This window comes from Propithecus coquereli, unplaced genomic scaffold (genome assembly GCF_000956105.1).
Source record: "Propithecus coquereli isolate 6110/MARCELLA unplaced genomic scaffold, Pcoq_1.0 Scaffold3, whole genome shotgun sequence".
NCBI classification, from domain to species: domain Eukaryota; kingdom Metazoa; phylum Chordata; class Mammalia; order Primates; family Indriidae; genus Propithecus; species Propithecus coquereli.
The window spans coordinates 20,884,194-20,907,357 of record NW_012148618.1 but is presented as its reverse complement, the minus strand read 5'-3'; the positions used below and the strand labels follow the sequence as shown (position 1 = coordinate 20,907,357).

General features: G+C 36.2%; 1 protein-coding gene across 1 annotated transcript in view; it reads left to right on the top strand.

Moving 5' to 3' along the window:
- GABPB1 (GA binding protein transcription factor, beta subunit 1) overlaps window positions 1-10,123 on the top strand; it is a 59,848-nt gene extending 49,725 nt beyond the window's left edge. The window contains exons 2-4 of the mRNA XM_012649152.1: window positions 919-1,104; window positions 3,045-3,160; window positions 9,741-10,123. Of these exons, the coding sequence (XP_012504606.1) occupies window positions 919-1,104; window positions 3,045-3,160; window positions 9,741-9,893 (455 nt within the window). The 3' untranslated portion in view covers window positions 9,894-10,123. The remainder of the gene's footprint in view (window positions 1-918; window positions 1,105-3,044; window positions 3,161-9,740) is intronic.
- Window positions 10,124-23,164: the final 13,041 nt, after the last annotated feature.

Sequence of the window (23,164 nt, the reverse complement as noted above, 5' to 3'; positions counted from 1 at the left end):
CACTCCTGTGTAAACATAGCTTGGTTCATAAATGGAAGGTAGATAGTATATATTATTTTGTGTGTGATTGACATTACTCAGTATTTTTTGTCAGATTCATCCATGTTTTGCATATAGTCACTTTAATTGCGGTAGATATTCCAATATATGACTCTCATAATTTATTTACTATCAGTGAATATCTGGACTGTTTCTAGTTTTTGACTATTATGAGTAAAGCTGTGATGAATGTTCCTGTGCATGTCTTTTGGGATTGGTATTTGGGCATAGGAGTACCTGTGGGAAAGGATTTTGGCAGTATTAACTTGTGATTTCTTTACCCAGGCAAGGCCAGAGGCGCTGTTTTTAGCTGCCAGAATCCTCTCTGAGACTCTCATAAATTATTAAGAGCATATTTGGGGATTTTATTTATGTAAATGTTAAAATGTTGTCTTATTAATATCATACAGTACCAGATCTGCATGCTGCTTATTATCAAGGCAACCCTTGCTCGCTCACTCCAAAAAGGGAATACTATTTATTCTGTATATCAATTCATATGTAAATGTAAATGGAATATAACTATATTCAAAAGTATCTTTTGAATTGTGGAGTTCTATGAAGCATATGTAACCTTTGTCATGATCTTATGAGATCTTATAAATTTTGTACCTCATATAATGGAATGAAGAGAAATTATTTATTTAATCACTCACATGTAAAAATAGTTAGAACTCACTTATTGTAAATTATGAGACTTGTAGTCATCTGTTTATATAGTTGTCTGCACCACCAGTGGAAACTGAGTTAAAAACCATGTAAAAGTTTTTCTGTGTGAGGAAGAAGCAGGAAAGGCAAAAGTAGCAAAGTAAAAATATTAATAAATTTCTGTTTATACTGTTATATATATTCACTGATTTTTTCCTTTTTTTTTTCCAGTAGTTGCCACGGAGGAAGTGGTTACAGCAGAATCTGTGGATGGTGCAATTCAGCAAGTAGTTAGTTCTGGGGGTCAGCAAGTCATCACAATAGTTACAGATGGAATTCAGCTTGGAAATTTACACTCCATTCCCACCAGTGGAATAGGTCAGCCCATCATTGTGACCATGCCAGATGGACAACAAGGTTAGTAGTAGACATTTGTATGAAGTTTGTGTTTATTTTTAATTCTTAGGAAATTGTGGTATGTTTTCCAAAGTATTTAGTTTTGCCTTGAATCTCATTTTTGTAACCCTTTGCAAATAGCTTGCTTTCTCTGAGTACATACTAGGTGGAAAGAGAAATTGGCCCAAAAGTATTCTGGTTGAAAAAGGAGCTTAGAGGCTGCGTGCAGTGGCTCATGCCTGTAGTACCAGCACTTTGAGAGGCTGAGACAGGAGGATTGCCTAAGGCCAGGAGTTCAAAACCAGCCTGGGTATCATAGTGAGAACCCTATCTGTACAAAAAATTTAAAAAAAAAAAAAAAAAAAGCCAGACACGGTGTCACGTGCTTCTAGTCCCAGCTACTTGGGAGGCTGAGGTAGGCGGCTCGCTTGAGCCCAGGAGTTTGAAGTTGCAAGGTGCTATGATTGCACCACTACACTCTATCCTGGGCAACAGACTGAGACCCTGTCTCCAAAAAAAAAAAAAAAAAAAATAGAAAAAGAAAAATTTGTAAATGTGATATGAATGAAAAGAAAACACTTTAATTCTCAATATTTCTAATGTTTTAAATTACACTGTACTAAATAAATACTAGTTTTAATTTTTTAAAATTTCTGTTTACATTTATATTTAATAACTGACAGTAAGAGTTTTTCATGTTTTGACAAATTTTTCTTTTTTTTTGAGACAGAGTCTCACTCTGTTGCCTGGGCTAGAGTGCCATGGCATCAGCCTAGCTCACAGCAACCTCAAACTCCTGGGCTCCAGCGATCCTTCTGCCTCAGCCTCCCAAGTAGCTGAGACTACAGGCATGCGCCACCATGCCCGGCTAATTTTTTCTATATAGATTTTTAGTTGTCCAAGTAATTTCTTTCTATTTTTAGTAGAGACAGGGTCTTGCCCTTGTCTTGCTCAGGCGGGTCTCGAACTCCTGAGCTCAAATGATCCACCCGCCTCGGCCTCCCAGAGTGCTACGATTACAGGCATGAGCCACCGCGCCTGGCCGACAAATTTTTTTTAACGTAATGCTTTCAAGGTTCATGACAAAAAATTTTAAAGGCCATGGAACAATTGTAATTTTCCTCATTGATTGTTAAAATTGTTTTGCATGGTTTCAGCTTGCACAGTGACTTTCATGGTCATATACTGCTGTGCGCAAAGCAAGGACAGCCTCTGTATATATTTACATTTATATAAAGAGCTACTAAAAATTGAGATGAAGTCCAACAGTCTATTAGGGAGACAAGCAAAGTTTATGAACAGTGTTCATAATGGTATATCCGTATAATGGAATATCATGTACCTAAATAAAAGGAAGCTCTCTATGTACTGATAAAAAATACTCTAAATATTTAGAGTGAAAACAACAGATGCAAAATAATATATCTGTTGTATGTATGTTTGAATGTATGTATTGTATGTATGCTAGCTTTTGTGTAAGAAAGAAAAATGAGAATGTACATGTTTGTTTTAAAATAAATTAATATAAGAAAAATGCACAAGAAATAAATGATTATCTGTATTAGAAGGGTGTGCATGAGACCTCCCAAAATATGCTTGTTAAATATTTTGATTTTTGAGTCATATGAATGAATATATTAGATACAATTTTAAAAAATAAGTAGGTACTTTAATAAGTAGATTATAATAAAAAAGCAACGTAACTTGGTGGGGACGGGGGGCAAGGGCAACATACGTAACCTAAACATCTGTACCCCTATAATATGCTGAAATAAAAAAAAAAAGCAGCAAGGTAAAAAAGACAAATATGGACATCCTCATAAAAAGCAAGTCAGTGTTTTGGTATTATTTGTTTGGAATGTTCTTATTTTAGATGAGTAGCATCAGTGATGTCAAGACAAGTTTTAGTTCTACTAAACCTATCTGAAAATGAAGTAATGCAAACATTTTTTTCATTTTAGTATTAACAGTACCAGCAACGGACATTGCTGAAGAAACTGTTATAAGTGAAGAACCACCAGCTAAGAGACAATGTATCGAAATAATTGAAAACAGGGTGGAATCTGCAGAAATAGAAGTAAGGAGTCTTTTACCCGGTGTGTTTTGCTGCAGTCATCCAAAATAAATTCAACTTACTTTTTTTTGTCTTTTATATTTATTACTGACAGTATTGTTTTGATACAGAATGAAAGTGCATAGTATTATGATTTTGTTTATTTTTTTTTGCCTTATACATATAGCAAGCCTTCAATAAATAAATATTGAATGAATGAATGAGTGAGTGAAGAATTCGTTTGTAACAAAGTCTGTCATCTGATAACATTGAGATGTCTTTGGTTCTTGCACGCCATCCTTTATTTTCTATTAAACTTACAAACACACCATTCTCACAACTCACTAAAGGAAAATACTACTATATACTGGCTAAAAATTTTTTTGTCCTTTAAAAATGAAATGCAAATGCCTAATTATGCTAGGGGATTCTCTTAAAAAAGGTTAATGTTTGTCAAATGGGTTATTTTGTAAAAAGCAGTAGATAACTGCTTATTTCACCATTAAGTCTTTTAAGGAAAGTAAGTTAATTTAGACTGTTGATAGAATTCAACTTTTTTTGCCCTCTCCTAAACTAGTTTGTAAGTATAAACCAGTTTGTTGCGTCACAGTTTTTTTCTCATCTTACTATAAATAAAACTGTGTTTACTGAATTTTTTTTTTTTTTAGCTGAAAGCAGACAAGTCAAAGTGTTCCTTGAATTTGACATTAATATATATCAAATGAAAACAAAGTTATCCTTGAATAACTTTGAAAGAGCATTGGACTTGAAGCGGGTTTGAATCCTGCCTCTTGCCCTATTAGCTTTGAGGCAAGATATCTTACCTTTCTGAGTTTCAGTTTTATTGTCAAATTGGAATTTAGAATAATATCTCCATTTTAGGGTTTTTATGAGAATTGAAAAACTCAGCACATTCATTTTATAATATTTATAATATCTAATATATGTATATAGTAAATTTGGTGAATATTTAGTAGTTCTTTGTAAAGGTTCTTATTATCATAGAAAGGTGAAGATTTTTTAAAAAGTCACTAAAAGACAACATAATTCCAACTAAAGAAAATTAGAAAATACCCTTCCCAAATTCGTTTAAATATAAGACTGGTACATCTTTGGCCACAATTACAAATAACATATCATTGAGTTTAAAAGAATCTGATTCATGATTTAACCAGAATGTTTGGTAAAATCATGACTTTATTGATGGTGGGTTGTTTTATTTCTTTAATATTTAAAGTGATATGCAGGATGTTGAAGTTCTTATTGACAAACTAACAATGTATTGCATTGAACAGAATCAGTATTTAATTTTATTTAATACTCTTTATTGCTTTTTTCTGATATGTCAGATCTTTTTGAGACGTAAGGTGAAAAAATTTTGTCATGTACTTTGCTTTAACTATTTAATAAAACATTTTTAAATTACTTGAATTTTTATTGAACATAAACTTATTCAGTTGAACAAATTATATTTTTTAACCTATGAATATGCAGCCTGCACCTTTATTTACCTAATGACCAGTGAGCATTGCTATTGCCCTCAAAGTTCAGCCAGATTCCCCTCTTACGGTCTTTGAGAGACGAGGGAGAATAATTGCAAATAACAGGAAAGTATGAATTGAGGTGTATAAATTAACTAGGACCAACGAGATAGAACTTCAGGGAGATTGAGTTTTAGCTTGATATAAAGAATAGTGGTTTTTGTGTGCTTTGTTTTTAGTAATTAGAGTTCTGGTAATGGAAATCTTATTCTCCATCACTGGAAATGTTCAAGCCACGGTTGACCTGTTAGGGCTATTACAGAGAAACCTTGATGCATACAGTGAATATAGATGGTAGAGGTGGGCTGGAGATATAGAATGAAGAGATGACCTCCAATGTTTTCATCAAACCAGGTAATCATTTCCTTATAATACGTGAAATCATTCTTTTGAATTTATTTCCTTAGATAACTAGTACTCTTGGGGGCAGATTTTTATACTAGTCCTCTTGGGGGCAGATCTTTATACTCCTTTCTAAGTGGCAGGTTGGCCATTAACTTAAAGTTTCTTAAAAGCAGTGAGTCATAACTGGGGCGATTTTAACCCTAAGGTACATTTGGCAATGTCTGGAGACATTTTTGGTTGTCATGACTAGTGGCATTCCACTGGCATTTAATGGGTAGAGGCCAGGTAGACATCCTACAATGCACAGGACAGCCCCACACAATAAAGAACTATGTGGTTGAAAACTATCAATAATGCTGAGATTTAGAAACTTGCTCTAGGCCAGGCATCATGGCTCATGCCTGTAATACTAGCACTCTGGGAGGCCTAGGCAGGAGGATCACTTGAGGTCAGGAGTTCGAGACCAGCCTCAGCAAGAGCAAGACCCCATCTCTACTAAAAATAGACAAATTAGCCAGATGTTGTGGTGCATGCCTGTAGTCCCAGCTACTTGGAAGGCTGAGGCGGGGGGATCGCCTGAGCCCAGGAGTTTGAGGTTGCTGTGAGCTAGGTTGATGCCACAGCACTCCAGCCTGGGCAACAGAGTGAGATGCTGTCTCAAAAAAAAAAATAGAAACTCTCTCTAAAGAAATTTAAAAATTAACTCATATAAAATCTGACATGTTTGGGTTTTCTTTGTGTGTCTGTATCTGCAATTACCATAGTGACTGTCTATAAAGAAGGTACTAAGAATTTATGTTAATAGAGTTTCCCAACTAACAATGGAGAGATTTACCAATAATATCAGGAGAAATTAGTTTAAATTATAGGAAATTTATAGCAATATGGGAAATGAAATAGGTTTGTTTTTCGGAGGTGAAGTTATGAATAAGACCAATTTGCAAGAATCTATATAATTATTTTTTATGGGGATCTTCCCAGAAAGCCTTGCTAGACAAATTCTAAAACAGCTGTAACACTGCAATAATGTATATAATTTTGTTACCACCCCTTGCTTGATATTATTGCATTGAAGATATTTTTGGAGGAAGTGTGCCATGTGCTACCATGGCAAATTTTTATTTGCCATGGAGGTTAGGATAAATATGTTTATTAGTGAATTTTGTTTATTTTTAATGAAATATTTGTGTCCTCTAACTAGTGGTAGAGTTGAGATCCTTAGTGTTCTTTTAAAAATTGATTTCTGTAAACTTTATACAAGGTTTTATTTGATAAAAATGTTTCAAATCTGTTTTCCTTTTATTAATGGATACCCTTCCTGATCTGCCACAGTTTAAAATTTTCTATAGTCATATCTCTTCTTGGTAAGTCTTTCTGTAGGGCAGGAGAAGGCAAAGTTTTTTTGTAAAGGGCCAGGTAGCAAATATTTTTGGCTCTATGGACCATATAGTCTCTGTTGCAACTACTCAGTTCTGCCAATTCAGTGGGAAAGCAGCATATTGGAAATGAGTGGGTGTGGCTGTATTTCAATAAAAATTTATTTGTAAAAATAAAATCATATTTGTTATATTTGGCCCAGGGCAGTTAGAAAAATTGCTGTTTACACACAAGCAAACAGTTCACCCCACCCACTTTCTTTTTCTAAAAAACATTTAGTGGTTATGAATATGGGTCTAGAATCAGATTTCAGTTTGAACTTTATTTTCTGATTTTGTGATTTTGGTCAAGTTATTTGACCATTCAAGGGTTGGCTTCCCTGTGAGTACAAAGGGTGAAATAATAAAGCACCTACATTGTACGATTGTTGTGAGAATTAAATGGGAATGCATGTGAAGGACTAGTATAATGGCCGTTATATAGTCAATGCTCAGTAAATGTTGGTTGTTATTATTACTCTTCTAAAATTTATACTGAGGTATGGTAGAATATAAATCACTATAATAATTTTGTGATTTATAATAGGTAAAGCAAAATATGAATATTAGAAAACTACATAGTAAGATGATAAAACTGTTAGAGATCATTGCTGTTAGCTGAAGCAAAATTCAAGAATCATATTTACAATTTAAAAAGCAAACTCAAATCTTCCCTGGCTCTATTATTTCATTGATTAATGTTATAGCAGTATGTTGATTGGGTTTAGAATTGTATGATAAGATAAATATCTTCCTTATTGCTACCAAATCTTGATTATCACCAGGATTTTTTTTCTTAGAATTCTTTAATGTTAGACTGTTAGGAGAAAAATACTGTGTTTACTTAAAAATGTCAAAATCCTTTTTATTGTGATTTTATTGCAAAGATCACAGCTATAGGATTGGCATTTCCATTTAAATACATATAAATCTCAAATGTCGGTCTGTTGCACTATTCATGTGTGAAACAACCAAATAAATTACTGTTTGCATTAAGGAAGTATCTTCCATGTAATATATGTTCAGTAAACGTTTGACAAATAAATTTGGAAACAAAGGATCTATGAGTAAAACCAAAAGTGATATTTTCTACCTTTCAGATTTTAATTTGCTTTGAAAAGTGAGATGGCAAAAAGATCTCTCCCCAAATACCTATATTCCTGAGAATTAAGTAAAAAATGAACATACTTAAATTGATTGTTAATCATGCTTTCATTCTTGAAGATTAAATGTATTCAAAGAGTAGTGCTAATGATCTTTGTCTTTCAGATTTTACAGAATTAGCCAAAAAAGCAGTGTAAAATGAGTCTTTTATTTGACCTAGTAGGCAGAAGGGAGCTGTCTTTTCATTTCTATTAAGATATGTTCCACTTCGTGAAATTAAAATATGCAGTAAGGAGAATAGGATTAAACTGTTTTCACCATTAGACTACCTCACTCAGTTTGCTTTCATCTTTGGCAATAATTGTGAATCCCTTGCTGATCCTGTTGATAAAAATAGCTAATTCTAGAAGATACTTTTGGGTTAATCTGTTCCAGTATCTCCTACCAAATCAAGGCAAATTTTGCTCATATTCAGAACTTTGACTACCAAAGTGTCTTATTTCTCACACACGTATAAAATTTTAAAACACTTACGCATGGTTGTGAGTGCTCCTGCCAGAGGTGGGGTCTAGCTCCTGGGGAAGCAGCATCCAACCCCTACCCTCTACTCCCCACCCCTTCCATCGGTGTCTTCAAAGTCTTGCATAGTTCACAACCAGGGGACTGGCATCATTGCTTACCAGAGGCTCGTCTTAGGTGTCCTTTCTGGTTTGTTCCTACATTGTCATCTTGCCTGGAGTTAGGGTAAGAAGAGTGTGAGAAGAGGGTGGCAGGGGTGTAGGGAGGTAGCAGGGTAGGATCTGGGCATTGCTGAAATTGAAGGTAAGGGACAATCCTTTCTTCTACTTTTCTATTTTGTGTAATCGGAAGGTTTGGAGCCCACTTGTGTAATCAATCACTCCCATATCTGGTGGACCCATGGGAAAAATAAATGTTGGATCTAGCTTCATTCCCAGTATGGAGAAGGGAGTGGGATCACAGGAAGGCAGGGGGGATTATATATGCTCTTCCTTATGGACCATGTGAATAGTGAAGGAGAGGAAATCTTTTCGTGCTCACGATGGACAAGTCATAGAGGCAGTGGATATATAGGGAGAGACCCTCGTACTGTCCTTCCCCAGCAGGCTGCCAACCCCTCACCTGCAGTTCTCTTGGGGCCAAGTGTCTTGCCCAGTGTAAACCTGGCCTTTCTTGTGATTTATAATCCTACCCCCAGCCTCCACCCCACTAAAAGGTTCTGAGCATCTGTGATGGGGTTGCTTCATTCCTAAGACTATGGAAACTTGCCTTGAGCGTGGGTCTGTGCAGATTGAGCTTTTGTCCGGGTGCTTACTTAGAGGTGTGGGAAAGGATTCTTTGAAATATTTTCTCGTGTCATTTTTCCTGAGATAACTGAATAGGAGCAGAGTGAGGAAGAGGAGGAGGAGGATTTTCATTGGATTGGATTTGTATTTCAGCTCTCGATTTATTGAGGAATTTAATATGTATATTTTATACCTGTACAATTTAATGGGTCACAGTAGAGAATTTAGTGTTTTATTGATTTGTAAAATAGTATAATTTAGGAAATACTACTCTAGTTCTGCACTCTTCATTTTAAAGGTGAGGTATATTGCTGTCAGAGAGGAATATGATTTTAAAAGCAGCAACATTAGAATCCTATAAACCCAACTCCATACTGTGTGACCTTGGGAAAGCTACATCATATCCAAGCACCATTTTTCTCATCTATGACGTGGGCTTAATATGTATCTTAGAAGCTTATTGTTGGAAATCATCTTGTTTAATCACACAGTGGGTGCTCAGTAAATATTGTTTTATAATTACTACCTTTAGGTTAAAGAATCACAAATAGAGATATGAAGAGAGATGATTGTATATTTCTCTTTTAAAACTCTTCTCTAGTTTTTGTAGTACATATAAAAGTACAAGTACTTAATTTGGGTTTGTTCTATTAGTCTTATTTCTAATTAGGAAAATAATTTTCTTGAAGTCAGAAGCTAATCTATATTTCATAGTGTGGAGCACAAAATTAGGGGCTTAATTATTAGTGAATTTGTTGAAAAGGCAAGACGTCTAGTAAATTTCAATGTGTGGCTACTTTTAGCTACTAAAATTTTTTTTATTTGAAGGATGCATGCTTGTGTGTGTTAATGTATTTGTGCAAAAATTGAAAAAACCCTTTTTTTTTTTAATTAGGAGAGAGAAGCTCTTCAGAAACAGCTGGATGAAGCAAATCGAGAAGCACAAAAGTATCGACAGCAGCTTCTAAAGAAAGAACAGGAAGCAGAGGCCTACAGACAGAAATTAGAAGCTATGACTCGCCTTCAGACTAATAAAGAAGCTGTTTAATTGAAATGAACATGTAGTTTGATTTTACTTTTGGTCAAGAAAGAATACAATCTTGAACTGTACACAATAAAGGTACAGTCATGGAAATACAGGATAATAGAAGAGACTACAGATTGATAATTGGACTTAAGCCATGAGCTCTGAATTCTTGTAACATAAAACTTTACTTTAGAAGTTGTGAAATGTATTTAAAACAATTCTGTAAATAGTTTTTGTTTTTTTTTACAGTTCCAAATGAGTTGATAAAGATTGTTGAAGAGATCCAAAAACACAAAAAGCCACTGTTTTTGTGAATTCTTTTTGATTTTAGTACGAACCTTAATTTCTCAGAAACAGAACAGTTTTAAGGGTGATCGTTGTCGATTAGACCAAACGTTGTGTAATAATTATGGTGGACTGATGCTGGAATTACTCCTGTAGGTATAAACTTCTATATGAAGAGATTTCTCCCAGGAAATCTTTGTACAGCTTTAAGTTGTCTCAGATTCTCTGAAAACATTTTTTAGAAAGCGAAATTTTTATATTTGTTCAATTTCAGCTATACGCAAGTAGATTTACATGTATATGAAGCAAATATTTTTTAAACTTTCTGTTTGTACATATTCTGCATGTTTTATAATTTGAAAATGCATCACTTGCATAGGTATTTTTCCCACAAAGATGATGAAAGTTACCGGAAAAAAAAAAAAACTCTTATTATTCTATAGGTCATTGAAACTAAGTAAGCTAGCATCTGGTTTTATTGGAATGACAATGTTCTTGGAAGGAGCAGCTTACCAGATAACTTGAATTTGCAAAATCTACACTTTTTTGAAAATTTCATAGTGGGGACGCGAAACTGTATTCTGTGCCTTCCATCATGATTTCCACATGAAAGCACTTTAAGGCACTGGATTTTAAGATAATGTTTTTGGAAAACTCAATCCATATGGGTTTCTGAAATATTTCATGGACTTATTCCCCCTCCCCCAGGAAATTATTCTTATGGAAAAAAATCGCTTTTGTATGTAGAACAAGAACTTTTTGTACTACAGTGATGCTATAGATATGTCTAACATAACTTTTACTTTTCCCTGTGAAAGCTCAATGTCTGTGCTGTGACTTGCTCTCATCACAATATTGTTGAATTCCACAATGTATGAACATTAAATTCTGACAGACTATTCTTTTTTTTTGTAAAACATAACTTCAAACCCTTTTTTCTTGCTTTATTTTTTAATGTTTTATTGCTTTATGAAAATGTTTAACCCTAAAACCCCTCTAGATTACCTATACTGTATAAAGAAGCAATTACCCTTAAAACTGTACTCTGGCCTACTTTTCTATTTTACAATTAAATATCTTTTCCACATATGTTCAGTGTAGACTTATGTTTTGAGTACATGTTATTCATACATTGAAAATTTTATACTACTGTGTATTTGAGCCATATTCTACCATATGAAGATATTTTATACTCTTCACACTGTGACTTTAAAATTCCCAAGGTAACTTCTTGGGAATTTGTTAATTCTCTCACTGGAATTACCAGTATAATTAATGTAATAAAGGGATGTGTGGACTATCAGCCTGATAGTTACTATTTGGAAACTCTTAAAAAGGTTTTGGGGCAAATTTAAGAAAGGAAAAGAAAAAAAATCTTTTTCAATTTTCCACTGAATTTGACATATATTTTCAATTATCTAAAACTAGGTTTTAAAAATGCCAGGCCAAGTCGGAGTGTAGTGGTTAATGCCTGTAATCCTATCACTTTGGGAGGCCAAGGCAGGAGGATTGCTTGAGTTTGGGAGTTTGAGTCCAGCCTGAGCAACATAGCTAGACCCCGTCTCTACAAAAAAATAGAAAAAGTAGCCAGACATGGTGGAGTGTGCCTGTAGTCTTAGCTACTTGGAGGCTGAGGCAAGAGGATGGCTTGAGTCTGGGAGTTTGAGGCTGCAGTGAGCTATGCTCAGGCCACTGCACTCTAGCCCAGGCAACAGAGTGATACCCTGTCTCAAAAGAAAAAGAATTCCAGACCATGTTTGCAATAGCATGGAGCTACTTTTTCTGCAGTCCTGAAAAGACAAAAGAGAATATCTGGTTTTGGTTATTTTAGCGCACTAATTTGTTATGTTAGGCAAGGTGCTGGTGGAAGCAATCGGTGTTGCAGTGAATGAGGGCCAATGTGTTCATCCCAGAGTGCCGCCATTGTAGTTTTGCTTCTAGACCAGGCTGGCCCTGAAAAGTCTCGAGACAGTGTTGGGAACAAGCTTCTGATGGCTAATTTAACGCCTTCTTTGACTTTGACTTCCAGTCTCCTGTTCTGCTAAAGAACAGGAGACTTGCCTGGTACAAGAAAAAAAATCTGATTTCTGATAACAACAGCTGGCATAGACTGGGGAAAATAATTGGTACTTAAAGGGATTAAGTCTACGATAGCATGAGGCACTCAGATATCTTTGGCCGAAGTTAACTTTTTTCAGAGTCATTGTTATGTTGGACTTGTATAATTTCTCATTTATACCTCATTCACCGTTCTGGAAAATCAATACTTAGGTAAGGGCCGGATGTGGTGGCTCCTGCCTGTAATCCTGGCACTCTGGGAGGCCAAAGCGTGAGGATTGCTTGAGCTCAGGAGTTCAAGACCAGCCTGTCTCTATTAAAAGTAGAAAACATTGGCTGGCCAACTAAAAATAGAAACATAAAATTAGCCGTGTGTGTTGGTGAGCGCCTGTAGTCCCAGCTACTCAGGAGATTGAGGCAGGAGGATCACTTGAGCCCAGGATTTTGAGGTTGCTGTGAGCTAGGCTGATGCCACGGCACTCTAGCCTGGGCAACAGAGTGAGATGCTGTCTCAAAAAAAAAAAAAAAAAGAAAAAAGAAAATACAAGTAAGAATTTATAATTAATACTTAAAATGGGTTTCTTTTTTTTTTTTCCTTTAGCTTCTTTCACACTGTTTTGGGGTGGGCTAGAAAAGCTTTGCATGCTAGTCATTCTCAATGATGTTCTGAGTAGAGGATTAAAAAGAACTGACAGAAAAGAACATGAAATAAAAGTTTTCAGAAATCCATACTTAATGTGTTTCCACTGCATAGTGATGGATTTGTGGTTAGCAGTCATCTGGTTGCCACACAGATGGTTGCTTATTTCCACTTATGTATGAACAAACACCTAGAGCAGCTTTTCTCAACGAGGGTTCTGCGAGAGAATCAGGCCATTAAGTGTTAGGGCCTAATGAATTAATTTCTTTCCTATCCATCTAGAATGGTTCTTGTGTACTAGCTAGACACTGAGCTCATTAGGCCTCTTGATTGCCTAATTACTTGATTCAGGTTTGACACTTCCTGTGTACAGTTGCTGGACCCCTAGGATTAGAGATTCAAGGCCAAATCTGTGATGCTTTCAGAAAGCGTATCTGCAGGGACTGTGCTTCTCAACTAATTTTCATTCATTGTTATTTATTTTATTTGTATCTCACCTTAATTACTTCCCAAAAGGACCTGTGACATCATTTTTTTCACTGGCTTTTAGGAATTATTTTCTTACGTCAATCTTTCATGATATGAATGGCAGAATAGTTATTCTTTTACTCTGCCACTGGATTTCTCTATTTTTTTTATGGTGGTGGAGAGTTGGGAGTTGGAGAGTTTTCTTCTATGACATTCAATAGAAGAAAATTAAAGAGAGAAGGAAATAAATGGAAAATTTCATGCAGTGAAGACTAAATAGATGGTCCCTGGTTTACAATGGTTTGATTTATGATTTTTCAACTTTGAAATGGGTTTATGAGTGTATTAAATGCATTTTCCACTTCCAATATTTTCTACTTAGGATGGGTTTATCAGGACACAGCCCTATCATAAGTCAAAGAGCATCTGTACCTGTTCATAATGAAAAGGCCTGTGTACAAATAGTTTATCCAAAACATACTGCTAATGAAAATCTATGTTATTTATTGAAAGTTAGAAGAAGCCCCTGCTCATAATAGGAATTGATGAGCTGATAGAAATATTCATGGGTGCCTTATTCTGATGTGACTGATTTTTTTCTGTATTACTCTATACAGTTTTTTCCTGATAAAATCTAAAGAGTTTCATTGCACTTTAATGCCAGAAAGACCTTGAGAGCTGACTCAAATAAAATACAGCAAGCCTTTTCAGATCAAATCACAAACAATTGTAGGAACCTGTATGTCCATATGGATGGGTTCCCAAGGCATTAGCACTCAGGCTTATATAGCAAATAGAAAAAATATATTTTCCATTCACCTGGATTCTGTTGAATAAATAACTACTCCATCATGTCAGATCAACTTAGGAATGGACTAACTAATAGATTTGTTATTTCATTAAATAGTATTTACTGTACTTGGATTTCATTATAGATAACTAGTTTGCTGTAGTTTTGAATGATGTTTGCTATTTGCTTTCCCTATGTTAGATGATGCACACGGATTGTTTGACGTAAGCTCTCAAATACATTCTCAGATTATTCTGTGTAAGCTATTATGGAAACATAGTATCAACGCTGGAAATATACGTATGGTTCCAAGCCAAAATTTTTATATCAATATTTTTATGACTTATTAAAGCTATATTCCAAATATATAGAGATGTAGATAGTCCTATATCTCTGATCATCATGATACCCTGAGCCCCTTTAAAAATTTCACTAATGATAATCAAATATTGAATATAATTTGGATACAATTTCTAGGGGCTCTTTTTTCTTAGATAAATATTATTATTATTATTATTATTTTTAGACAGAGTCTTGCTCTGTTGCCTGGGCTGGAGTGCTGTGGCATCAGTCTAGTTCACAGCAACCTCAAACTCCTGGGCTCAAGTGATCCTCCTGCCTCAGCCTCCTGAGTAGCTGGGACTACAGGTGCTTACCACCATGCCCACCTAGTTTTTTTCCATTTTTAGTTGCCTGGCTAATTTCTTTCTATTTTTAGTAAAGATGGGGTCTTGCTCTTGCTGAGGCTGATCTGAAACTCCTGAGCTCAAGCGATCCTCCCACATCAGCCTCCCAGAGTGCTAGGATTACAGGCGTGAGCCACCATGCCCGGCCTAAATAAATATTATAATAACTCCCCAAAAAACTACCATTTGCTTTCTGGAAAAATTTTGACCCAGTTTCTGAGATTCTGTCTACCATGCTTTATGAATTATTTACTCGGTTTTTTATTTAAATAGTTTTGGTCTCATGTGCATGGTTCATATGTAATATGTTTTCTACATATATATACAATTATTGAACACAATTTCAATCTTACTATTGAAGGATTACATGGATTACAACTTTGAATTTTATGGATTATTTAAATGCCTTCTTGATTTTTCCATAAGAAAATAATTTTCTTATATATGTTTTTGTGTGCCAGTTAGAAGTCAGTGGAGCATTCTTTTTTTTTTTTTTTTGAAACGGGTTCTCACTCTGTTGGCCCCACTAGAGTGCAGTGGTTTGATCATAGCTCACTGCAACCTCCAACTCCTGGGCTCAAGCAATCCTCCCATCTCAGTCTCCCAAGTACCTGGGACTACTGGCGTGCGCCACCATGCCTGGCTAATTTTTCTATTTTTTATAGAGACGGGGTCTCACTCTTTGCTCCGGCTGGTCTTGAACTCCTGAGCTCAAGCAGTCCTCCCGCCTTGGCTTCCCAAGTGCTAGGATTACAGGCGTAAGCCACTGAGCCCAGCCAAGCATTCATTTTTGTATTACTATTTTTTGTGATTATTCTAGACTTACCATCTTCATCATAACCTCAAAAATTAAGTTTAAATTGTATTCATTTATTATTTTGCTATAGGAAAATATCATATATTAAGAAAGCCTATACTTGAGTGAAACTATAGTCTCTCATTTTTTAAAAATCCTTGGTTTGCCAGAGAACTGACTCTACTTCGAAACATTTCTACCCAGTGTCATAGAGACTCTTGGCATCAAACACTGAAACTTATTATGAAGTATGTTTATTATCTTGTTAGATATACTTTAATATTCAGTTTTTTGTTTTGTGTTGCTTTAATGAAAACTTGAAAACATAAAGAACATCATAGAGAATAATATAACAAACATCCATGTATCTACCACCCAAATTTAACAAATCTTAAGTTTGCCTTCTTTGCTTCAATTCTTTTAAGAAGTAGAATGTTGCAGATGTAGTTGAAGTCCTTTTGTTCTCTTCCCTGATCCCATTTCTTTAACTCTCTCCTAAAAGAAAACAAATATCAACCACTTTCATGAGTAGGAGGTGTTTCTTTCTGTCTATATTTTTATGTTATGCTTTTACTATATACTGGATTTCAGAAATATGTGATAGAGTTTTATGTGGTTCATAAGCTTATTCAGGTGATCATATTACACAAGTATTCATATTATTTTTTTCAGTTAAACAGTATATTAGACATTCATGTTTACAGTTGAATAATTCCTTCATTTTTGTTTATATAAAATTAAATAAGAATGTGCCATAATTCATCATTTTTTCTCTGTATAGAAACATCACTCCAATTTTTTGCTATTCTAAATAGTGCTGTAATGAGCATCTTTGTATATTATCTGCTTATGTATATACACTAGGCTTCCCCAAAGTTTGTACCTAGAAATGGAACTGTTAGGTCCAGGGTAGTCAGCTTTGCTAGATACTGTCAAATTGCTTTCTCAAGTGTGAAGAGTGAATAAAATAATGAGAATTTTCATTTTCCCATATTTCGCCAACACCTGATATTGTCACGATTTTAACATTTTTGCCAACCCACACTGGTATGAAATTGTTTCTCATTATTTGCATTTCACTTATCACTAGTGAAGTCAAACATTTTTTTCCCTCTTATTTCTTTTATTTCCCCCCTCTTCTTTTTCATCCACTAGAATTTATTCTTCTGTGAATTGCCAGTTCTTGCCTCATTTTTTTATTGGATAGTTTTTCTTACTGATTTGTTGAAGTTTAATTTTTTTTTTTTTTTTGAAACTAAACTAATCTTATGTTGGTTGCATGAGTTATAAATATCTTCTCCCACTGTCTGATTTTTTTACTTCTTTTTTTTGCTCTATTTTTATTTCTCTCTCTCTTTTGTTTACCCCTGGTAGAGCTCTTCTTACACTATCCTGATTTTTTAAAAAAACATTGTTTATATTGTCTCACTTAGTACCTATTTAGTGACTGCCTCTATGTGCAACTCTCAATGCCAGGCTGAGGGAGAATTCCAAATCTAACACTCCAGGAACCTACAATCAAAAGTGGAATGACATTGTAATTTACAAGTTGATCCTTTTTCTTTTTGAATTCAATAATACCTCCTTTTTATAAGGTATGCTTTTCCAGATAATTAGTGAAGATTTGATTTTCACTCTTAGCATTTTTAAAAGATGTAAATACCACCCATTAATAATGTAATTTGTTTTTAATCCTTGTTCTTTTTCTTTTGATATTTTATTGTTGTGTATTTTGAATTATATTTGAAAAGACAATGAATGGATTATGGCACATGATGTTTAGGAAAGCGTTTGGGAGCATTTTGCAGAACTTCCAAAAATTAGAATGCCACTAGCCCTGGGTCCTACAGATCTGGCATCTTAAGACTCAGAGATAGCAGATTTGAGAGAGGCAGCATGTTGTGTTAGAAGGAACATGAGTATTGGATCAGATAGTCTTGGGTTCAAATGCTGGCCTCTTCAATTATTATTTGTGTAATTTTAGCCAACTGTTTCTAAAGGATGAGGTAGAAGATGGCTTTAGGCTTAGTGCTCAGTACATAGCAAATGTTCTTAAATATATTTTGAGGAAATATGTCATGAGGCAGAACTCTATTAAAGCTATGTAAAGAGCAGTTATCCAAGCCCCACCCTCTTCGTATTGCCAAAAATGTGTAAATTTTCTCCTGTTCTAAGGCAGTGTTCGTTAACTCTATTAGGATGCTACCCTTCCCAAATGAGCTCTTAGGGTTGATTAATCTTTGTACAGCTGGTTCCTTCCTGGTGGATGCTTGACTTCCTTTTCCCTTGTATCACATAGCCTCTCTTAGACTGAACCTAGTTCACATCTGTATCCAGCGCTTATTCAGGGGGCAGAAATACCGTTACTATGGTTACAAAAATCCTCTTTTCAATACATGGTTGAAAATGAAATCAATTCCTCAGTTCTAAGCAGTTCCTTGGATGGTCTACTCTATCTTAAGCCCTTGTAAATCCCTCTAGTTTTCTGTCTCCTGCCCATGTCTTTTTTGAGACAGGGGTCTCACTATGTTGTCCAGGCTGATCTGAAACTCCTGGGCTCAAGTGATCCTCCAGCTTCAGATTCTCAAGTAGCTGGGATTACAGGCGTGAGCCACTGTGTGGTGTGCTCTTGTTTTCTTGGTGACAATAGCACCACTTCATTTGTAGTTTACACTTCCCTCATTTATGAGGCAAGCATAATACTTCTTTGTAGAGTCTGTCAGTGAAGTTAGAGTTCCAGTCTTTATTTCTGTTGTCTGGATTCAAGGTACACCCCACTAGCTTCACTAACTTTTTTTCCTAAATTCCATTAAAAGCTGGTAGATGGACCAGATGTGGAAGACTTCACATCTTAGTTCTTCTAAGGAGAACTCAATAAAACATTCCAAACAGCTAATTATATAAAAGTAAAAAATTGTTACTAGAACATTTAATTATTTTATTCAGTCTGTTTGACATCTCTTAAAAGAAGGAGGAACAGAACTCACTGTCCCCGTGTGTGGAGAGGTGAGGAAACACTACTACAAACACTTAATCTTTCTTGATGGCATTTGGTAAAACAAATCGAAACTCTTTGACCCTGCAATTCTGCTTTTAGGAATTTATTTTAAGGAAATAACTAAGGATGCAAAATTGGTCTATCTCTTACTAATAGCAAAATAATTCAACAACAACAAAAAAACCCCACAAATGTCTAATACAGAGGTTGGTTGAAGAAACTACAGTACACTGTAATTCATGTGATAGAAAACTATGCAGCCATTAAAATGGTTAAACGGGTCCTTTTCCCGAAGTACAAGATGATTACGTTTTTAAGAAGCTTATGAGTGTGAGGCGTGTGTTTGCTGCGCGTACAGAGAGGGAGTCTCGAGCCAGGTGGTACGATGCGAGTCTTGAGTGTGCTAGGTGGGAAGAGACGGTGAGGAAGAGTGTGAGTATGGACAGGGGTGGGGAATAAAGTATGAGAACTCTAAATGGAAACTTGTTTGAAGGCTACGTGACATAACAGCCCTGCACTTTTATCCCAGTATTAGCTTGCTTGGTGACCCCAGTGTCGAGGCTTTACCCATCATCTGTAAGCTGCTGACAGCCAAACTTATATCCCCAGCCCAGGCCTCCTTCCACGAACCCCAGATGCATCCACCTATTTACTCGACAGTTCCACCTAAACATCTAACCGACCTCTTGAACTCGACATGCTCAAAACTGAACTCATATTCCTCTCAAAACCTCCTCCTCTTGTAGTCACCCCCTTTTTGGCAACTCGCAACTCCATCCTTCCTGTTACTCGGCCCCAAGCTTTAAAGTCATCCTCGACTCCTTTCTTGCTTTCATATCCCACATCCAAACCACTTGCAAATCTTGTTCGTTTTGCTTTCCTGTCTGGAATCTGACCACTTCCTACTGGTCTGTGAGTACCATCACCATCTCTTATCCAGATAATCACAGTAGCTTCCTATCTGGTCTTCCTCACTCTTCGCTCCCCAAAAGGTCAGCCAGAGTGACCCTTTCGTGAATAAAGTCTCAGCAAGTCGCTCCTCTGCTCAAATCCTTCCTGGCTCCCTTTCCTACCCAGACAGAATGTTAATGCTCCTGGAGCATTCTCTTTTTTTCTTACATCAATAGCTTTATTGAGATATATTTTCCATACTATAAAATTGCCCTGTTTAAAGTGTACAGTTCAATGGCTTTTAATATATTCAGCATTGTGGAACTATCATCACAATCAATTTTAGAGCATTTTCATCATCCTCCCCTTTAGCCATCAACCTTTAACTCCCTACCGACCCCTGACCCTGACCCCTGGTAACCACTAATCTACTTTCTATCTCTATAGATTTGACTATTCTGGATATTGCACATAAATGGAATCATATAATATGTGGTCCTTTGTGACTGGCTTCTTTCACTTAGCATAATATTTTCAAGTTCATCCATGTTTTATTATGTATCACACTTCATTCCTTTTTATAATGAAATAATATTCTGTTGTATGGCTATACCACATTTTATTTATCGATTCATCTGTTGATGGACATTTGAATTGTTTCTACTTTTTGTCTATTATGATAATGCTGCTATGAACATTCATGTATAAGTTTTTGTGTCGGCATAAGTTGTCATTTTCCTTGGACCGATCCCTAGGAGTGGAGTTGCTGGGTGATAAAGGAGCTCTATGCTTAGCCTTTTGAGGAACTTCTAGATTGTTTTCCAAAATGGCTGCACCATTTTATATTTCCACCAGTAAAGAATGAGGGTTCCAACTTTTCCACATCCTTACCAACGCTTGTTATCATCTGTCTTTTTTATTATAGTCATCCTAGTGTATATGAAGTGGTATCTCATTGTAGTTTTTTCAGTAGCAATTAAAAAGAACATTTTTATTTTGAAATAGTTATAAACCCACAAGAAGTTGTACAAGTAGTGCAAGGAGTTTGTGACTCACTCGCCTAGCTTCTCTGTAAAGGAAAAAACAAACAATATTTTTCTCTGTACACACACACAGCACAGAACACTTCTGTGATCACATATGTGTGGGTTTTCCCACCCACATCTCTGGTCACGAGCAATTCTCCAGTGGACATCAACCGGGTAACCTATTATTCAACTCGATTCTGACGCTATCTACCTGGAGGTAGTGTCAGAGCCCACAGGTGGAGGGCTCAGTCCCACAAGGCTGCCCTCCACTCAGACGCCATTGCAAGTAGTAGGTTGACACTTATGCTTCTGACTGACGGGCTGCACACCAGGATTCCCACAACCTCCTCCTTGGGTTCCATGAATTTGCTAGGATGGCTCACAAAACTCAGGGAAACATTTACTTAACATTTACCAGCTTATTTAAGAGGATATAATAAAGGATACAGCTGAACAGATAGCTGAAGAGAGGGACAGGGTTGTGTGTGTGGGTGGGGGCACAGAGCTTCCATGCCCACCTCCCTTCCCGCACCTCCTTGTGTTTAGGTCCTCAAATCTTGTTGTTCAAGAGTTTTTACAGAGCTTGCTCTCCAGCCCTTCCCACCCCCTCACCCTACCCCACAGGTCAGCGGATGGGGCTGAAAGTTTCAATCCTCTAATCACCTGGTCTGTCTAGTGACGGGTCCCATCCTGAGGCTATCTAGGGAGCCCCACCCTTGGTCACCTCATTAGCATAAACTCAGGTGTGATCAAAAGAGGCTCATTATGAATAACAAAAGACACTCCTATCATTCAACAAATTTTAGGTGCTCTATGACTGGAACTGGGGACAAAGACCAGTGTATTTTATATTATACTGCATTTTTTAAATGGTAACATTTTACGTAACTATAGTACAATATTAAAATCAGAAAATTAACACTGGTACAATACTGTTAATTAGGCCTAATTCAGATTTTACATTTTACAATGCACTCTGTTATGGACCAAATGTTTGTGTCCCCCCCAAATTCATATTTTGAAACCCTAACCCTCAATGGAATGGTATCAGGAAGTAGGACCTTTGGGCGATAATGAGGTTTAGATGAGGTCATGAGGGTGGGCCCCCCGTGATGGCATTAGTATCCTTATAAGAAGTAGAAGAAGCCAGGGGTGCTCTCTTTGTTTTCTATGAGGAAGTACAGGAAGAGGGGAACCATCTGCAAACCAGGAAGAGGGCTCTCACTAGACACTAAATCTGCCGGCATCTTGATCTTGAACTTTCCAGCCTCCAGAACCATGAGAAATAAATGTTTGTTGTTTAAACCTGCTGTGCCCAACCCTCAGGCATGGACAGTACCGTTAGGAACCCTGCCGCCTGAGCTCCGCAACCCCTGTCCCTGCCCCCACCTGCCCAAACTAACTAAGCCCAAACACATTCATTTGTGTGTTTGTGTATAATTCTAGGCAATTCTGTCCCGTATATAGGTTTGTGTAACCACAACCACAATCAAGGTATCCAATTGTTCCATTGCCACCAAGGAATTCCCTCGTGCTGTACCATAAAGTATAGTTACATCCATCTCCCCATCCTTAGCATCCTTAAATGAGCAACCACTTCTTTATTCTTCTCTGTAATTATGTTATCTTGAGACTGTTACATAAATGGGACCATTTGAGATTGGCTTTTTTCACTTAGCAAATACCTTGAGATCAATTTAAGTTGTTGTTCATACCAACAATTCTTTCATTTCATTGCTGAGTAGTATTTCATTGTATGGATGTACCCAGTTTGTCTACCCATTCACCCACTGAAAGGCATGGGGTATTTCCAGGGCAGGGTATTATAGAGAAGGCTGCTGTGAACATTTATGTCCAGGTTTTGGACATAAATTTCATTTTCAAAAATGAAAATAAGTTTTCATTTTTCTGGGATAAATACCCAAGAGTGTAATTGCTGGTTTGTGTAGTAAGTACATGTTTAGTCTTCTAAGAGACTGACAAACTATTTTGTAGAGTGGCTATCCCATTTTACATTCCCACCAACCATGTATGAGAGATCCATTTTCCCCACATCTTTGTCAGCATTTGGTATTATCATCATTTTTTATTTTAGCCATTCTAATAGACACATGGTGGTATCTCATCATAATTTGAGTTTGCATCTCCCTAATGGGTAATAATATTGAATATCTTTTCATGAGCTTATTTGCCATTTGTATATATTCTTTGGTGAGTAGCAATTTAGGTTTTTTTCTAAATATACTCTTGCACATTTCTTATTTTTCATACGTTTTTTTCTTATTGTAATTGCGGCCTTTTAAAATTGATATCTTCCAGTTACTGATGGTTGTATATATAAAAACTTAATTTTGAACCACACTACCTTATTAAATTTTCTTAGCTTTGTAGATATTAAAAGCTTTTAATTAGGGGATGTCATGATCAGATCTGTGTTTTTGAAAACATCACTCCGATTATTATGTAGAGAATAGATTGAAGGAGACCAGGAGTGGCTGTGGGAGGGTCAGTTATTAACAGAAGGCTCCTGCATTCGGTGAATGGCAATGGTGGCTTAGGCCAGAATAGGTGGTAGCCATGGAAATGGGGAGAACTTCAGAGATTTATGTTGAAAATAGAACTGCATCTGGACAGATTGAATTAGGCAAGGAG